Source organism: Salvelinus sp. IW2-2015, linkage group LG14 (genome assembly GCF_002910315.2).
Source record: "Salvelinus sp. IW2-2015 linkage group LG14, ASM291031v2, whole genome shotgun sequence".
NCBI classification, from domain to species: domain Eukaryota; kingdom Metazoa; phylum Chordata; class Actinopteri; order Salmoniformes; family Salmonidae; genus Salvelinus; species Salvelinus sp. IW2-2015.
In genome coordinates, this window is record NC_036854.1 from 31,225,546 (window position 1) to 31,244,609 (window position 19,064).

At 45.8% G+C, this 19,064-nt stretch overlaps 2 protein-coding genes and 1 long non-coding RNA gene across 4 annotated transcripts in view; 2 read left to right on the plus strand and 1 right to left on the minus strand.

Moving 5' to 3' along the window:
- The window catches only part of LOC111973449 (uncharacterized), a 10,218-nt gene extending 9,206 nt beyond the window's left edge, over positions 1-1,012 (plus strand). The window contains exons 2-3 of one of the 2 annotated variants that reach the window (XR_002878582.2): positions 474-552; positions 940-1,012. This is a non-coding gene — a long non-coding RNA (uncharacterized lncRNA). Of the gene's footprint in view, positions 1-460; positions 553-738; positions 760-939 lie in introns of those variants that run through there. The other variant, XR_011480910.1, reaches the window with a different exon arrangement.
- LOC111973448 (protein shisa-2-like) lies at positions 917-11,486 on the minus strand. The gene is made up of 2 exons (XM_024000813.2): positions 10,221-11,486; positions 917-1,681 (listed from the first exon to the last, which is right to left on the minus strand). Exons 1-2 carry the CDS (start codon positions 10,534-10,536, stop codon positions 1,101-1,103), a joined length of 897 nt encoding a protein of 298 aa, XP_023856581.1. The 5' UTR covers positions 10,537-11,486; the 3' UTR covers positions 917-1,100.
- Positions 11,487-12,766: 1,280 nt separating this feature from the next.
- Positions 12,767-19,034, plus strand: spice1 (spindle and centriole associated protein 1; the record flags this gene model as incomplete). The annotated part of the gene is made up of 17 exons (XM_024000748.2): positions 12,767-12,849; positions 13,068-13,163; positions 13,276-13,323; positions 13,418-13,564; positions 13,785-13,887; positions 15,493-15,611; positions 15,678-15,772; positions 16,006-16,157; positions 16,447-16,566; positions 16,721-17,013; positions 17,100-17,231; positions 17,364-17,493; positions 17,572-17,712; positions 17,810-18,270; positions 18,433-18,607; positions 18,698-18,776; positions 18,956-19,034. Coding segments are annotated over exons 2-17 (2,370 nt in total), but the record flags the coding sequence as incomplete, so codon positions are not given.
- Positions 19,035-19,064: the final 30 nt, after the last annotated feature.

Sequence of the window (19,064 nt, forward strand, 5' to 3'; positions counted from 1 at the left end):
TAGCCACACTGGTCACAGCACCCTCACTCGTACTGTACATACACACATAGCCACACTGGTCACAGCACCCTCACTCGTACTGTACATACACACATTCACTCATTTACAAACACATACAACAAACGCTACACTGACAAACTTCAAGACGTTAAACCCACACACTCTGCTGCGAGTCATTGGCCCTGGTGGGCAGCATCACCCCTCTGTGTGTTGCTGAATGAGGACAACCAGACAGACATAGCCCTCCCTCCATCTTGGGGTGAGGTCAGCTCACTCACAATCATTACCCTGAGGCAAATCTGCCAAACCTTTACATATCACACACATGTAGGACAGACACATGCAACACACTGTGGCTGGTCAGGCACAGATCCCAGCTTGGGTTTTACGAGTCCTCTGTGTGAGCCTGAGTCCATATCATTCTCTCTCCAAGCTGGCGAGCTACCAATGTCCCCATAAGGTTTCTAATGCAGTCCCCATAAGGTTTCTCATACAGTCCCCATAAGGTTTCTCATACAGTCCCCATAAGGTTTCTCATACAGTCCCCATAAGGTTTTCTGCTATAGTCCCATAAGTTTCTCAATACAGCTCACCATAAGGTTTCTCAACAGTCCCTATAAGGTTTTTCCAATCAGTCCCTACAGGTTTTCCTCATATCAGTTCCATAGAGGTTTTCTATACAGTCCCATAAGGTTTTCATACAGTCCCCATAAGGTTTCTCACATACAGTCCCATAAGGTTTCTCATACAGTCCCCATAGGGTTTCTCATACAGTGCCCTAACGGTTTCTCATACGAGTCCACCATAAGGTTTCTCACAGTCCCATAGGGTTTCTCATACAGTCCCATAAGGTTCTCTACATCAGTCCCATAGGTTTTAATTGAAGTCCCCATAAGGTTTCTCATACGTCCCCATAAGGTTTTCATACAGTTCCATAAGGTTTCTCATACAGTCCCCATAAGGTTTCTCACACAGTCCCCATAAGGTTTCTCACACAGTCCCCATAAGGTTTCTCATACAGTTCCCATAAGGTTTCTCATACAGTTCCCATAAGGCACATAGCCCTCACAAAGTCTGTTACACACAGTCCCCAAAATGGCTTAAACTGTTACTGGAGGGTACTTCTGCTCGCTGTTGACACTGGCCACACTGGTGGGTGGGGGGTAGGGGGACTGCAGCTGTCTGTAGCCCCCCTGGGTGGGGTCCAGGTAGACCCCCTGGGGTGGGGACATGTGGTGGGTGGCATAGCCGATGTACTGGGGGTGGATGAACTGTCCCTGGTGGGGCATGATCTGGGTGGCCTGCTGGCAGTTGAGCACGGAGAAGTTGGTCGGCATGTTGACGAAGACACTGGCGTCTGGAGGGAGACAGCAGGAGGCCTGGGCACGCATCATGGGCTGAGGGGCCGGGCGAGGCACCTGGGCAGGAGGGGCAGAGGAACTGGACGAGGTGGCCGTGCTTGATTGGCGGGAAGAGGAACCGCGAGACGTGCCCACGCTAGCCATCATGGGAATGGTCTCCAGGAGACGGCCGCCACCAGACCCGCCTCCTCCCCCGCCCCCTGACGACAGTTCCTGTTTGGGGCGGAGACAGTGGCAACAACAAACGGCAACCACGGAACCCACCAGGACGAAAGCCACGAACACAGAGCCCACGATCAGGAAGGGAACGTAGATGGGTACTGTGGAGAGAGGAAGGAAGAAGGGTGAGAGAGTGGGAGGTAGGTTTTCAGTGGTTTGACGATAGCACATTTTTAACAAACAAGGGAAAAAATATGTTTTTCTTTCTTCCATTATCAAATATAAACTATATATACAAAAATATGTGGACAAATTAGTGGATTCGGCTATTTCAACCACACCCGTGGCTGACAGGTGTATAAAATCGAGCACACGGCCATCCAGTGACTTTCAATGTGGCATTGTCATAGGATGCCACATTTCCAACAAGTCAGTTCGTCAAATTTCTGCCCTGCTAGAGCTGCCCCGGTCAACTATAAGTGCTGTTATTGTGAAGTGGAAACGTCTAGGAGCAACATCGGCTCAGCCGCGAAGTGGTAGGCCACACAAGCTCACAGAACGGGACTGCAGAGTGCTGAAGTGCGTAACACGTAAACYTTGTCTGTCCTCAATTGCAAAACTCACTACCAAGTTTTAAACTGCCTCTGGAAGCAATGTCAGCACAATAACTGTTTGTCTGGGAGCTTCATGAAATGGGTTTCCATGGCCAAGCAGCCGCACACAAACCTAAGATCACCATGCGCAATGCCAAGTGTCGGCTGGAGTGGTGTGAAGCTCATCGCCATTGGACTCTGGAGCAGCAGTGCAAGCACAGACTGGAACATGTTCCGGGATTCTTCCGATGACATTGATGAGTACACCACATCAGCCACTGGCTTCATCAATAAGTGCATAGATGACGTCGTCCCCACAGTGACTGTACGTGCATACCCCAACCAGAAGCCATGGATTACAGGCAACATCCGCCATGAGCTAAAGGGTAGAGCTTACGCTTTCAAGGAGAGGGACTCTAACCCGGAAGCTTATAAGAAATCACGCTATGCCCTCCGACGAACCATCAAACAGGTAAAGCTTCAATACAGGACTAAGATCGAATCGTACTACACCGGCTCCGACGCTCGTCGGATGTGGCAGGGCTTGCAAACTATTACAGACTACAAAGGGAAGCACAGCCGAGAGCTGCCCAGTYACACAAGCCTACCAGACGAGCTAAATTACTTCTATGCTCACTTCGAGGCAAGTAACACTGAAACATGCATGAGAGCATCAGCTGTTCCGGGCGACTGTGTCACATTAACAAGGCCGCAGGGCCAGACGGATTACCAGGACGTGTACTCTGAGCATGCGCTGACCAACTGGCAAGTGTCTTCACTGACATTTTCAACCTCTCCCTGTCTGAGTCTGTAATACCAACATGTTTCAAGCAGACCACCATAGTCCTGGTGCCCAAGCACACTAAGGTAACATGCCTAAATGACTACAGACCCGTAGCACTCACATCTGTAGCCATGAAGTGCTTTGAAAGGCMGGTCATGGCTCACATCAACACCATTATCCCAGAAACCATAGACCCACTCCAATTTGCATACCGCCCCAACATACCCACAGATGATGCAATCTCTATTGCACTCCACACTGCCCTCTTTTCACACCTGGACAAAAGGAACACCTACTGTATGTGAGAATGCTATTAATTGATTACAGCTCAGCGCTCCACACCATGGTGCCCTAAAAGCTCATCACTAAGCTAAGGACCCTGGGACTAAACACCTCCCTCTACAACTGGATCCTGGACTTCCTGACGGGCCGCCCCCAGGTGGTAAGGGCAGGTAACAACACATCTGCCACGCTGATCCTCAACACGGGGGCCCCTCAGGGATGCATGCTCAGTCTCCTCCTGTACTCCCTGTTCACTCATGACTGCACGGCCAGACACGACTTCAACACCATCATTAAGTTTGCCGATGACACAACAGTGGTAGGCATGATCACCGACAATGACGAGATAGCCTATAGGGAGGAGGTCAGAGACCTGGCCGGGTGGTGCAAGGACAACAACCTCTCCCTCAACGTGATCAAGATGATTGTGGACTACAGAAAAAGAAGGACTGAGCACGCCCCCATTCTCATCGATGGGGCTGTAGTGGAGCAGGTTGAGAGCTTCAAGTTCCTTGGCGTCCACARCACCAACAAACTAACATGGTCCAAGCAAACCAAGACAGTCGTGAAGAGGGCATGACAAAACATATTCCCCCTCAGGAGACTGAAAAGATTTGGCATGGGTCCTCAGATCCTCAAAAGGTTTTACAGCTGCAACATCGAGAGCATCCTGACAGGTTACATCACTGCCTGGTATTGCAACTGCTCGGCCTCAGACCACAAGGTACTACAGAGGCCAAGCTTCCTGCCATCCAGGACCTCTCTACCAGGCGGTGTCAGAGGAAGGCCCTAAAAATTGTCAAAGATTCCAACCACCCTAGTCATAGACTGTTCTCTCTGCTACCGCACGGCAAGCGGTACCAGAGCGCCAAGTCTAGGTCCAAGAGGCTTCTAAACAGCTTCTACCCCCAAGCCATAACACTCCTGAAAATCTAATCAAATGTCTACCCAGACTATTTGCATTGCCCCCCCCCTCTTTTACGCTGCTGCTACTCTCTGTTATTATCTATGCATATTCACTTTAATAACTCTACCTACATGTACATATTACCTAAATTACCTTGACACACCGGTGCCCCCGCACAWTGATTCTGTACCAGTACCCCCTGTATATATCCTCGTTATTTTTATTTGTTACTTTTATTTCTTGTTTTTTTTAGGTATTTTTCTTAAAACTGCATTGTTGGTTAAGGGCTTGTAAGTTAGCATTTCGCTGTAAGGTCTCGTCTCCTGACGAATCTGGATTTTCCAGGAGAACGCTATCTGCCCCAATGCATAGTGCCAACTGTAAAGTTTGGTGGAGGAGGAATAATGGTCTGGGGCTGTTTTTCATGGTTCGGGCTAGGCCCCTTAGTTCCAGTGAAGGGAAATATTAACTCCTCTACAGCATACATGACATTCTAGACGATTCTGTGCTGCCAACTTTGTGTCAACAGTTTGGGGAAGGCACGTTCCTGTTTCAGCATGACAATGCCCCTGTGCACAAAGCGAGGTCCATACAGAAATGGTTTGTGAAGATTGGTGTGGAAGAACTTCACTTACCTGCACAGAGCCCTGACCTCAACTCCATCGAACACCTTTGGAATGAATTGGAACGCCGACTGCGAGCCAGGCCTAATCTCCCAACATCAGTGCCTGACCTCATTCATGCTCTTGTGGCTAAATGGAAGCAAGTCCCCGCAGCAATGTTCCAACATCTAGTGTAAAGGCTTCCCAGAAAAGTAGAGGCTGTTATAGCAGCAAAGGGGGGACCAACTCCATGTTAATGCCCATGATTTTGGAATGAGATGTTCGACGAGCAGGTGTCCATATACTTTCCGGTCATGTAGTGTACATTAAGACAGGGCTGTTCTTTCTATAACAAGCAGAGTAGAGCGAGGACAGAACTTCCTCAGACCATAACCACTTARGCCCTCAGAGAAAACAAACTGAACAAACTACAACAGCAACATGATGAAGTGGTTTATTCTACCATCAAGACTTTTGACATGATTTTGGAAAATACCTTCTTCCTTGAATTAGTAAAGTTGAGAGACCAAGAGTGAACAGCAGTGAGAAAAACAGTTTGTCTAAAAGTTCAAGCTGTTACACTCACGTGTTTTTACCTCACTCATAAACCCAAATGAGAGTGAAAAAGAAATGGAGTGAGACGGTGAGACAAAAGAGAAAAGAGAGCGAGACGAAATTAGAGGAAGAAAGGCAGAGACAGAGGTGTACTAGTGGCGTGTCTCCAGGGGGCCCCAGTCCCTCATTAGAAGTTATTAACTTTGTTTTGATCTGTTCTTATCCTGCGCGCCCAGCTGTGACCCCCCCTAACCCCCCTCCACCGACCCTGTACCTATCTGTCTGAGTGAGTTTATGCGTGCGTGCGTTTGATCTGTGTTTGTCTGTGAGAGCGGGGATTCTGTCTCATACCAAAGTTATGCAGCCAGAACTTATGTGGGTATTCCTGACCTCTTCTCCTATATACATCCACATCCCGCTATGGCATTTAAGCCAGAATAGTCCCATATACTGTATAGACGCAGCGTTAAGACATATTGAGAGTGGCATTAATGATGGCTGGTTTGGAGTAATGCAACAGATCACATTGAATGCCTAATTCCATACATCTTTTCAACATTATATAGGCCAACCTTGCAGTGGGGCTCTAATGCATACTACATCTCTCTTACTGTAACTTTTGAACCATAATAACAGCTGTGACTCTGGAGATAAAGCAGTGTGTTAAATCCGATCATCTGCATGATTCTCGCATGATTAGCATGTAATTCACCCCTCAAAGTACACGGCTGTTTTTCTGCCATCTGTCTAGTGTAAACCAGTTCCAGGAAGTACAGTACCCAGCTAGCACATAACGTTCTGAGAACCATGTGTTTTTCTTAGAGATTGGTGAGAGTGTGGTTGTTCTATGGTTATTTTACATACAACCTTCCCAGAACATTCTGGTAATGGTGCAGGATAGTTGCTTGGCTTTGGAACATTCTCAGCACATTTAAGGAACTTGACCCCCCCAAAAACATTCTTGCTATTTCATTACTTTAACAGACCATTTCCTTAAAGTTCAAACATGGTTACATTTCATTTCAATCTTGMTAATGTTCTAGGAACGTTCTCCAACTGGTTTGACATTGAGAATATTTTTCAATGGTTCAGAGAGCGGTAAGAAACATTTTTATTCTTTGGGAATTACGTTTCCTATAGGTTTGCTCACGGTTCTATTTAAAGTTATGTTCTCAAATTGTTCCGAGAATGTAAACAAAACTTTCCATAAAAGTTTTTTGTTATTTAAAAACATATACATTCCATTCTCAGCATCAACAAAACTCTCTCTATCCTCTATCTTGTTAAGTGTTTCAGGTGTGTTGGCCACGCCCACTATTTGGCCAAATCTGATATTAATGAGTGTTCGTTTCCTTTGAAATGGGGACTGTTTGAATAGACTAAAATGAACAGCTTTGTATGTGTAAAAAACATGGAACGCTAGATCCATCCTTGTGGCACAATTGACTAATTCCATGGATAGAGAACAGAAGATTATAGGTTTGAATCTCACTGATGCCGTCTCACAATAAAAAATGTATGTATTTGCATGATTAATGCCTAAGGGAGGGGTGTCAAACTCATTCCATGCAGGTCTTAGTGTCTGCTGGTTTTAGTTTTTTCCTTTCAATTAAGACCTAGACAACAAGGGTGAGGGGAGTTCCTTACCAATTAGTGACCTTAATTCATCAATCAAATACAAGGGAGGAGCGAAAACCAGAAGACAATTGGCCCTCTGTGGAATGAGTTTGACACATGTGAAAGTTTTAAGGAAGTTATTCAAAAACTTCAACATAATTTATAATCCTCAGAGCGTTTATAAAACCTCCCAGGATTACTTCCAAGGAACCAGGGTAAAACATTCTCAGAACCTCCCTCCAACCTAAAAAAAATGTTCACTTCTGTTCTCAGAATGTTTAGAAAACGTATTACGTATGCCTTTGTTCCCACAACCAATGTGAAACCAAAAACCTACGTTCCCACAACTTCCAAGGAACCAAATGTTTTATGCTGGATGAATCATGTTAAGATGACTTGGTAATGAAGCAGCAGACTAACTCTTACAGAGTGAAGGTAGAGGATGGCAGTGTAGCCTACTACAGCATACAGAAAGTGGTTAATAGTAAACGTAAGTGTTCTTTGGGTGTTTCGTTAACTTTTGACCCAACAGTGAGCGCTCATGGGGAATGTTGGCAGCAATGGTCCGAGTGGCAGGACCAGGGCAGAGTTGAGGTGCTTCCTCGCACACACGTACACACGTACACACGTACACACGCACACACCCGTTTGGAGCACAATGGGGAACTTGTTATATGACAACTGATTTCATGAGATTTATTGTTCCTCTGGTTAAGTTACTCATTTTCCAGTTTGAATATTCCAAAGTGTTATGGAGTGTAACTGTAACCCTGAGAGAGGCAGTGACTTGTTCTGTCATTTTCCTTTTTCATTCTTTCTCTCTCCTTAACACACACGCTTTCTCTCCCTCTGAGCAACATCAAAAGTCACCAGCTTTTCAAAGGACCATTTCAAGATGTCTAAAGTTTGAAGCTATAGGCACTCATTAGATAAGACTAATTCTGGGACAACAGTCAACTTGACTAGACTCAGTCTAGATACAGTACAAAAGAGGTAGAAGCTGAGGCGCTATGACATCAATTTTCTGAGCCCATAACCTATTTCCTATTATAAACTGGGTGGTTCGAGCCCTGAATGCTGATTGGCTGAAAGCCATTGTATATCAGACCGTATACCATAGGTATGACAAAACATTTATTTTTATTCCTCTAATTATGTTGGTAAAAAGTTTAGAATAGCAATAAGGCACCCTGCGGCTTTGTGGTATATGGCCAATACTGTATACCACGGCTAAGGGCTGTATCCAGGCACTCCGTGTTCCGTCATGCTTAAAAACAGCCTTTAGCCGTGGTATATTGGCCATATACCACACCCCCCCTGGCCTTATTGCTTAATTGAACAGCTGTTAGCTTCAATACCTCACAGCCAAACCATACCATGATCAGGTTTAGAGGAGCTTTTCTTTAAGAGAGTTATGTAGTTACTATGGATATGAGTTAGTGCGTAAGGCTCCAGAAAGTAATCTAATGTCCTCCTAACAGCGTCACATGATATGTGAATACAGTCTATAGTCTGACAGAGACACAAGTAAAATGGCTGATGGGAGAAGTGTAGTAATGACAGTGTCCTGCTGTGACATTATCTGTTGGAGAGTGTCTATAGTTTCCATTCAGCCCACTAGTCTATTCCACACCTGTTGCTGGACTGAGGCTGGGACAGCCATACTCTGTCTGCAGTAATATTAGCCCCCATCTCTCTGTTCTTGTTTGGGCATATTATGTGTAACTGACTGCTCCTCCTCTCCCCATTCAAATCCCTGGGGTCCTCTCCTTTCCTGGATCCCACACATGTTCCTTCATGTTGAATGTTAGGCTCTGTTTATTGTTCTTAATGCATATACAGTATCCTTGGGGTTATTCATTGACATGGCTGTGTATCTTTGCTTTGTGATTAATTGGTTGCCCTGTGCATAAAAAATTAATTAAATGTACAAGCGGTGCCTTGCATGACAAAATACTTAAGTTATTTTGGCCATTGTCCACTATATGAAAATGTATTTGGCTCTTTCTGGAGTGATAAGGGATGACTGTTTCAACAAATGCCAAGAGAGAAACATACTGTATTCTACTCTACAAGAAAGGCATGCTCTGTTGATGTGTCTGTTTAATATCTGGACTAAGTGTAGCCAACTATTATTTTTCTTTGAAAAATGACCATTGCAAGATTTTTGACTCATAGCAAATGTGCCTCTCATTTTGTAATGTGTGCACTGTAATGTCTCTTTTCTTCCTATATGATGCAGCTTTCTGTGTTACAACTGTAGTGAGAAGGTGATGGAAATATGTTGGAAACATGTCAAAGAGATCAATAACTAATACCTGTTTGAACCTTGAAGTTTTTCAGTAAATCTGCTTTCGATAAAAAGAATGAAGAATTATGACATCTGTTCTCCCAATCACACCCAATTGTTAGGCTAGTACTAACTCACTGCTAAGGCTTGGATGAGGTTACAATGTGACATTATTAGGCGCTTCCGTTCCATGCGCAATTGGTCATGGACACCCTATCCACGCAACGTAAAAAAAGGCCTGGATAAAGTAAAAATGTGCGTTGAAATCATGTGAATGTAACTAGACGGTAAACGTTAGGAACATACAGGGGATGCATTCCTAATGTGTTTGGGATGGGAATTAACCGTTCACATAGGCCTATTCCTCAGCGGGATCAACACGCAAGCGCGGGGAAATAATTCATAACGCGATTTGTTTTTATGAACAGAGCTGTCAGCGCCGTCGCGAGCCAATGACCTAAAGATCCGGTCAAGTCCAAACTTGATCCTCGTGGGGACAGTGCGCTGCTCGAGCTCTGCAGTCCCCGCGGCGCGCGTGTGTTGCAGCTAGAACAAACACAGCTATTTATAACGCCACGCAGCACAATTTTCCATTTGTGAGTGCGTGGGCAGTTAGTTGGCTTTATGGTGTCAACTGTCTTCTCTGCAGCTGTTGCTGCCAACTGAACGGGTACGGTGTATCTAAGCGATGTTTAAGCTCCCAGATAGATAGTGGTTGAAAAAACTAGAACATACCTAAATGTTTGAAATGGGGAAGAAACTCATAACTCCAACTTTCAATTAAGTATCATTTTGTTCTAGGCCTGGGCCACTGTGGCCTAAACCTTTATTAAAATTAGGCAATTAGGCCCTCTCTTCCCGTCTCACTCATCTCCTTGAAAATGCAATATTGCTGGCGTAGCCTATTATTAAGTTAAACAATTTAAACTGAGCCAGTTTAAAATCTAATTTAGAAATTACATTATAATTTTTAGCAGACAAAGAGAGCTTTGCAGCCTTGAGGCAGAGCGTTTTGGCACAGCTGCTGTGTCCCCTAAAGCTGGTCGTGCTGGGCCAGACAGAGTTCTTACCTGCGCCCGTCTCCTTGTTCTCTTTGCTGTCGGTGCCCGGTTGCTGGGCTTGCTTGTCGTTGTCACAAGTCCCCTGGTCCAGCCGTGCTTCATTCCTGGAGCAGCAGTACCGGAGTTCGCATTTCCCGCAGCAGATGATGGCATCCTCAGCATCGAACTTCTCCGGACACTGGAAGCCCTCTCTCCATGTGCCCTGGGTGTCATGCCAACCGTGACAGTACTCCCCACTCGCCTTCACGTCAATAATAGCCAGGAGCAGAGTCACAACCACAGTGACAGACATTGGGAGACCTCCGCCACCCCACATCCCGACCATGGTGCCCGTGTGCACACTGGGCGCGCTATGAGACAGAGGCTTTCTTTCTCTTACTCTCAGGCTCTAACCTGGTTAACAAAGTGATACGGTGAATGAATGAAATGAAAGAGCGAGGCGACAAAATGGAAACAAAACAAACGACTTTGAAACTATCATTTGACAGTGGAATTCAGTGGGTAATCCTACAGCCTAATTCAATAGATCCACAAATTTGTCACCAAAGCGCTCCTTTTAAAAGTGTCCTCTGTTTGAAGTTGATCACAAGATTCCAAGTAGCGTTAGTAACGCTTGTTGAGAAAATAAAACATTATCAAATATCCAGAACATAAATAGCCTACATTTGGCACCAATCTTACAAATAGCCTATTATTTCATAGCGCGTCTTTCACTCTCAATTTCACGGCTGTGAGCTCTCGGAGCCCCGGGTAAATCCAACATCAATCCAGGCTGAGCGGAATCCCTCTGGCATGGAAGCGAGGCTGTCCATGGTCTCCTGAAAATACGCTTCTCGGATGACTTTCCCCCAGAGATGCAGCGAAACCAACACTGGCCTTACATGTAATCCATACGTGCCATGCGAGTATTCTCACGGATTCTCCCCCTGTCCCTCTGTCCAGTCCACCAGCCCAGCAATTTGTTTTTATCCTCTTCTAATGTGTCATGAGGTTATCTTCTCAAAACTGTTCTACAGTAGACAAAAATTTTGGAAACTAGACCATGAGACTAAAATCGAATAGAGCATGGCAGTCACAGTCTCTGGTGCTCATTAAGGATAGGCTACGCCATAAAGAGACMTGCAAGAGATGTAAACTTTTCACCCATTCATACAGTATTGCCGCCCAGGCTCTCACTCCTAGTCCATCTATGGCGAGAGTGCCTCGAATGAGAGGTGGGCTACTAGTTCAGCCATGCGCTTGCGCATTGGTTACTGACATTTTTCTAGACTTTTCAGCGCTCAGCTCAGCCAGTTGTCAGTGTGAAGAAGTCTCACTACGTACGGTTCCGAGGAGCCCCTCCGCTTTCTGAGGGTAGCCCCCGTGCGGCATTGGGTGTGGGTGCCCCCTTGGGACCCCTGCGCGCACAATGTAAGAGCGCACGCACTGTCTGCTGGCCGGCCGGCACTCATACATTATCACATTATATTGACTTTTGTGCATACAAACTTTGGCCAGGACTTTGGCCAGGACGAATTCTCTCACACGGATGTGAATTGACCCTCTCGAGTGAATACCATATAATTAGGAATTAGAATACTAATATGAAATTAATAGGATCTCTATGGTGAATACTAACTAATATATTAGGTTAACTACCTACTTTTTATTTTATTTTAGGCTACATTACATCTTTGTCCTGATTATGTTGTTCGATGTTCAATGTGAGTAGGTCCACTGTCTGTTCTGTCATATGGGAGCTGAAAATAATTTGTAAAATGACATTGCCACCTGGGGGTCATACGTATTAGCACAAATCCATAGAACCACTTGTGTTTTTCCCATTACTGATTATGCAAATACTATACATTGTTGTCATTTTATATTTTGAACGTGATGAAGAGTGGACCTATGTTTCAAGTCATTTTTCTATAGCGTTTAGCCCTATTTCAAGCTTTTTCTTGCTACATCTACGTCTCTTGCAAAACAACTCTGTGTGCTTGCTTGTAGCTGTTGAAGACTACATTTCCCATTATGCTCTACTGCCAAAGAGCTCCTCAAAGATGTTTTATAACTTAACCAAGATAGACAACAGCCAGTCGTTTACAATGGGGAACAAATTAGTCATAGTGGCAGAACAAGCAAGGAAGTGGGCAGAGCCAAGCACGAACTAGCGAGATCCTATTTGGTTGTTTTAGTACATCTGCATATTTCCGTTAGGGAACGCCTACTTTGTGAAGTACGCGTGTGTAATAACTCAATTCGGCTTTGCGCACCTTCTAAACAACGCAATGTTTTAAAAAGTTTGCAAAGGGCAAATTCTACTAAACTTAGTCCACTCTGTTCATATCATATTGTAGTTTTGGGAACAGAAAATTGTATTGAGATCAAATATTTCATCGATGAGAACATTTGCAGAATGTCGGCAAAAATCCATCTCGATCCATCCTCTCCCAGTGGGCTTCCAGTGAGCTTCCTTTCACTACCATATTTGGTAGTGAGTGGAAACGGCAAGCGGATGCTTCACATTTATAAAATCAGTGAAATATCTTTCTCATTGTTCTATCTGTGGTGTGCTTTTATTGGTAACTAGGAAGTTACACATTTAACCCAGAAGCTCGCAACAACTGTTGAACACAGCGCCACTCCACAACGGAAAGTAAACAATGAATACAGCAAACTAACTAAACACTTTGCTACAGTTAATAACCTAGTTTGCCAGCAAGCTGCAAGCTGCAAGCTAAAACGACCTAGTTTAAGAGTAGCTTGCGCATGACTTTCATTGAAAAACTCTAATCTGGCAAACAACATAGCTAGGTAGGCTAACGTTAGCCAGCTAATCAGACATTTTCTAGCTAGTTATCTTTTTCTTCCCAGATGTCGTTTACGAGGGTGGGCCGCTTACAGCACGGTCAAGGAAAACGACCCGCTGTGCGTCCCAAGAAGGCCAATGCCCCGAAGAGAGAGTGGGTGGTGAGTGTGCTTGTAGTTGCTGTCACTGTCATGGAATCAACTTTGCCACCAGGGGAGAATGAAGAGATAGATTTATGAAATTATGATGACTACCATCTTCTGCTAATTTCAGAGCACCGTCCATGACCTCTCTGTACACAAGGCTTCACCGGAGGAGCTGGTAAGAGAGACATGCTCTTGTTTTCTCTCTCTTATTTTGTGATGTTGTTAGTTATCCTAGGTCAGTATGCCTCCTCATCTCTCTTCCTCCTCAGAGTCGTCGTCATGAGATGCACCGGTCCCAGAACCGAGTGGTGGCCCAGTGGGAGTTGAGAGAGAGAGCTCTGAGACACAGGAGGAAGAAGGGCCTCCCTGGTAGCCCAGCTCCGCTAGACCGCGCCAGCCTCAACATCATCAGAGAGGTGAGGAGTATAGACAGACCTCATGCGCAGATCATAGGGGTATCTCACGTAAATCTAATTTGATATAAAACTGCTTTGAACTCAAGTCAGCTCGCAACTCAGTGATCACTTACATCCCCTTGATTCCCCACAGATGTTGCTTGAATGTTGTTTATATTACATAACTGCAGATTAAACCTTTGTCTTCACACTGAAGGCTTGTTATCTCATTGTGCTGTAGGTGTTCTCAGATCAGTTTCAACTGCAGGACGTTCTGGCCCGGTCAGACAGAGCCATGGCTGTGGTCAAGGACTTGTTTGGCGACGCACCTCGCAGGCAGACCGGTATGATACTGCTCTTATCCTGCTATGGATTAATGAATGGCTTTTCAATATGTTTTGATCATGTGTTGGTTATTGTATGTCTGTGATTGAATGTTCTCTATGCATCTTACAGGGTTTCTGTTGTAGCACCGGACATTTGACCGGTAGCATTTTAATTTACCGGACCCATAACCTGATTAGGGCGTCCACCCGCGTTGCTCCGAATGACAGAAAACACATTTAGATTATGGTAATTCATATTAACATGCAACTCGAGGATGGAACTACGTGCATCCTTACCAAATTCCAATGCGCACTTTGAAGATTTTAGAATAAGTGTCCACATTTACTTTTCCTCAGCCAACAAGACGAGTAACGAATAGCAAAATCACAAGCCTTTGTCAATCTACTATCTCCCATAGTAGAAAAGCTGACCTATTCTATTGGTCAGCTTGTCGAGAAACAGAGAGCCTACTCCAAACACTCTGGGACAGTTGTGGGATGATAGATCCCAAATTCAACCAGTAGGCCTAGACTACATAACAAAACTGTCAAAAGCAATGAGTCTGATGCAATAGATCAGAACGTTTCGCTTAAAATGTTGATCAACTATTATTTCTTCACATTATAAACAATGCACACAAGGCAGGAGGCTACGCACAAATGTTCGTTCCATAATGCAATTAGCGGGAAAACACCGTTGTCAAAAGCGCACTGCACATGTGAGCCGTTTCATGTGACAGAGATGAAAATATCCATTAGAAATGTAGAAAGAGGGGAGATCTAAAGATGCAACAACCAGCATGGGTTGTTAATATGACTAGTATTGTGCCTTTGGCTACTGGACAATGTAAAAAAAAAACTTGATTTGAAAACCAATAGAACATGAGAGAAATAGGCTACTGGTTTCAATGGCATATGGAAGTCTTAATAAAAGAATTGCCTCTACAGATGTGGTGGGATTTTGGCTAGGCTGCTTTGAAGCAAGGTTAGACATACCTCATATGTAGCAAAACGTTCACGATTCAAATAATTACGTTTGTTTTCAAAATGCATACTGCCTCCATTTCATTGCAAAGTGGTGTGTGATGCACTGATGAAGCCAAAGCGCACTTCAATTACCAGTTGAAGAATACAAATACTAGTTATTTTTAATCGTGGACATCAAAACTGTTTTTAACACACGATTGCATTTAGAATTGTTGTGCAATGATTGTGCCTATAAAGGCAGGTTTCAGTCTAGCAGCAACGAAACAGCTGTTTGAGAAGCTGTAGAAGCAGCTCTCCTGCTGTCGGACATGTTTTCTGCTCAAAGGCTCTGTATCTGTACGCTGTACGCATGTAATAAATAACATACCTAACGAGTATACACGTGTCAATTTAATTCCACAAAATTATGCAAATGCACCTTTAAACCGGTAAGTATGACCGGTCAAATGTATTTACATCGACTGGTATTTCCATCAATTAGCCTAATAGGCATTATTTCACAATGGGATTTTTATTTTTCTCCCGGTCAATCAGCTTTTCAAATGTTTTTATTGTCTTAAAGCTGGTTATTACTGACTGGTTAACGGAAGCCCTAAAGTGTTGTTGTGAGTGATTTGTATTCTTTATTTTTTTCAGGGTTCCCCAGTGTTACCATGGCTCCAGACTGTGGCTCTGACTCAGACCTGCCTGTCCTGCAGAAACCAGAGGCCCCAACACAGCTCTCCCTCCTCAGCCAGTCCATGATGGACCCACAGGTACTACTCTCTCGCTCTCTTTGTGTGTCTTTTTCCATTTCTTAACATATTTATTTTTTATTTCAGGCTCTGAATGAGCTGGAGGACTCTGTTGAAGACCATAGTGATGAAGAAACTGGCCATTCTGCCTCTGTCAGTTTCAACTCCAACATGGATACCAGGTAACAACGCTGACATTCTGCCAAACACTTACCAATGCCCACACACACCCATTACAAATGATTATTTGCCAGATAGCAGCCCCCCACACCTCTCTGATTCAGAGGGGTTGAGTTAAATGCGGAAGACACTTTTCGGTTGAATGCATTCAGTTGTACAACTGACGAGGTATCCCCCTTTCCCTTATCTGTTGTAATGTGCTCTATCATAAGCTCACATTCTTTTCTGTTGTCAGTTACAAGGTGTATACCCGGAAAGTGAAAGCTAAGCCTTGTACTAGAGGAGGGAAGCAGCAAAGACCCCAGTGTATCTCCAACCTCCAGGGGGCAGGAGGAGACAGCCCCCCTCAGACTCCCAGTGCCTCAGGGGGAACCCAAGTACAAGCAGGTAAGAGGACAGATTGTTTAACTGGGAAAAAGGATGGATAATGTGCTGTACTATACATCAACTCTTACCCCTTAAACTCTATTATTGACTGTTTGTTTGTTTTACTCCATGTGTAACTCTGTGTTGTTGTATGTGTCGAACTACTTGCTTTATCTTGGCCAGGTCGCAATTGTAAATGAGAACTTGCCTATCTGGTTAAATAAAGGTGAAATAAAAAATCTCTCTCTCTTGCTCTCTCACCCTCCTTCTCTCTCTTCCCTTCCCCTCTTTCTTCATCCTCTCTCTCCAGCTCTAAACGCCACAGTAAAAGTCCAGCGGTTGCGGTCCAGACAGCCCCAGCCTGAACCTGAGGAGCATTTCACCCTGGTCACTCAGGTCCTGAACCCAGACCCTCCTCTCACCCGCTCAGGTACGACTCATAGTGCATCACAACAACAGTCAATTCATCAGGTACTATTGTTTGAAGTTGACTGAATTAGTGCACATGAATGCAGAGTAGTGCAGTAATTGGTTCATAAAGGCATATGTTAACATGTTTCTCCTACGTGTCTGTTTCTGTGTAGGCAGGAAGAGCCGGTCCTCGAAAGCCAGTAGGGGGCGCAGTACTGAGTCAGGTCTGGATGGCTCTACCCTCAGCTCTCTGAGTGGGAACCAGTCCAGCCTGGGGCTGCTGCAGGGCCTGCTGGGTCAGGTGGAGACAGAGCTGGATGGCCTTGAGCCAGAGGAGCCTCCCAGAGCCCCAGGAGCAGGGGAAGGAGAGGGGACGACGGGGCCAAAGCACAGCACACACGGCCTCACAGGTTTCTCTGTGGCTCTGGTGTCTACACTGGGCCGCCTGGCTAGACTACTCAGACAGGTATGCCTAACAACTATTCGACTGGTTCTCTGTGTCTATGTTCTGTTATGCCAGTATGAATGATAACTCCGTCCCCTGTGGGTCAGAGAGAGGAGGAGGCTCAGAGGGAGGGAAAGGAGAGGAGGAGGCTGGAGGAGGAGGTGAAGGAGCAGAGAGGGCTGATAGACGCCCTCACAGCAGAGACCCTGACCCTGAGAGAGGAGAGCGCCGCCCTGCAGGTCAGAATAGACATCACACACACAGTATCTCTCTATATCACTTCTACCTTAAGAATGGCTTCCAAGGCCCATTCATGTTTCTTCATATCATTATGTGCGATGAAGAGATCTCTAATAGTGATTTCCCTCCAGGCAGGTCTGCAGCAGCGAGCGTGTGATCTGGAACAGAGGCTGGACACAGTGGTGCTGGTTCTGGGGGGATTGGGGGTACTAGGAGGAGACGGGGACTATGAGCCCCAAGAGACTGGCAGCATAGCTACAGGTCAGTACACACACACGGTTCACTATACTTTTCTTCAATGTGTTATGAGTATTGGTAAAGAGTTGTGTCCCTATGCAGGCAGTGAGTGGGCACCGTCCTATGATGCAGATGCTCCTGTACCCTCCTATGAACAGAATCAGACTGGTCTCACTCTCAACCCTGCTGTGCTGCTCTCTCCACCACGTCAGAGAGACAACCGGCCACCCGGTCACACTTCAGGTAACAGGTGTCTCTCTTTCTGGGTTGTCTATTTGGCTCTACTCTGCTCTCTTTCTTCATGTTTTCATTCTGTCATGTTGCTCTCCTCTCTCTCCAGCTGTTCGCTCCCTGTCTCTCCACCACCTTCCCTCTCTCCCTGTGACCCGGGGCTCCTGTGACGACCTCCAGACCATCAGCTCCGTCCCTAATCGCTTCAGCCTGCCCCGCCCTGCCCCTACACCCCCTCCAGCTGCCACCCCAGACCCCCCCCCTCTCCTCTGCGATCCGTCCCAGGGTGCCATGCTGTCTCAGATTGCCGAGCTGACCCGTCAGAACGCTCTCATACGGAATCAGCTGGGGCAGTTCGACCCCGCTACTCCTCCCTCCGGGTCAGAGATTTGTGAAGGTCAGAGTTCAGGCAGGGAGTCTGTCTCCAGCAGTACAGGGAGACTGACTCCCCAACAGGGCATGGAGAAGAGAGGCTTCGCTCCCAGCAGTACAGGCAGAACAACACCCCAGCGTGAGGCAGGGAGAGAGAGGGGGACATGGTTCTGTGGTGGAGAGCAGCAAACACAGCAGGTGAGGTCACATCTAACAGAGCACTCACTGTCCAGATTTCAGGTCTCTTGAGTACTGTACAGTATGGCATGATAAACATTCCATGAGGTGAACATACTGGTGTCTTCAATCAAGTTTTGCATGAATGACAGGTGAAGTACCTGCTGTTTCTGTCTCCTACAGTCTGTGGTTAGTGAGGGCAAAGGCTGTGAGAGCAGTGTGGAACAGCGTCTCCTAGAGCTCAACAGGCAGAGTGCAGCAGCCAGGAGCAGACTGCTGGAGCTTATAGAACAACAGAGACAAAGCTCCTCCTCAGCCAGAGTCTCCCCCTCTGTCTCCCCCATACCTCCACTGTCAGGTAAGGCAGCTGTGTGTGTGAGACAAGGGGTGTGTGTGTTGTAACCATCTCCACACAGTATTCATTACATTGCTACGTTCTCCCTCTCAGCAGCAGGACTGAGCCCAGAGTCGTCCATGCTGCTGCCTGAACAGGACCCCTCCCCCCTGGTCAGTGGCGGTAGTAGACGGTGAGTCTGAAATAAGAACTGTAACCATTAGGGAGGACCGTAAACGGGACAATACAACACTGACTAGATCTGTGACTAGGACATTTCATTCTAACCGACTCGGCAGCTGATGTGGATGAAGGGATCAGAGGTCAGGGGAATGATGGTCATCTTGACTGAGGAGGTCCTGTGTGTTTCAGGTCTGCTGGTGGGGTCTCTCCACAAAGCCTTGGAGGACAGTCCAGAGGCAGCAGGACTCCGGTACACACACACACACACACACACACACACACACACACACACACACAC

What these genes read in the sequence shown, in the direction of transcription:
- LOC111973448 (XM_024000813.2), bottom strand. Translation starts at nt 10,536, where the DNA reads ATGGTCGGGATGTGGGGTGGCGGAGGTCTCCCAATGTCTGTCACTGTG. An exon ending in GAACAAGGAGACGGGCGCAG is followed by an intron (nt 1,682 to 10,220) that starts GTAAGAACTCTG and finishes CTCTCTCCACAG; the next exon opens with TACCCATCTACGTTCCCTTC.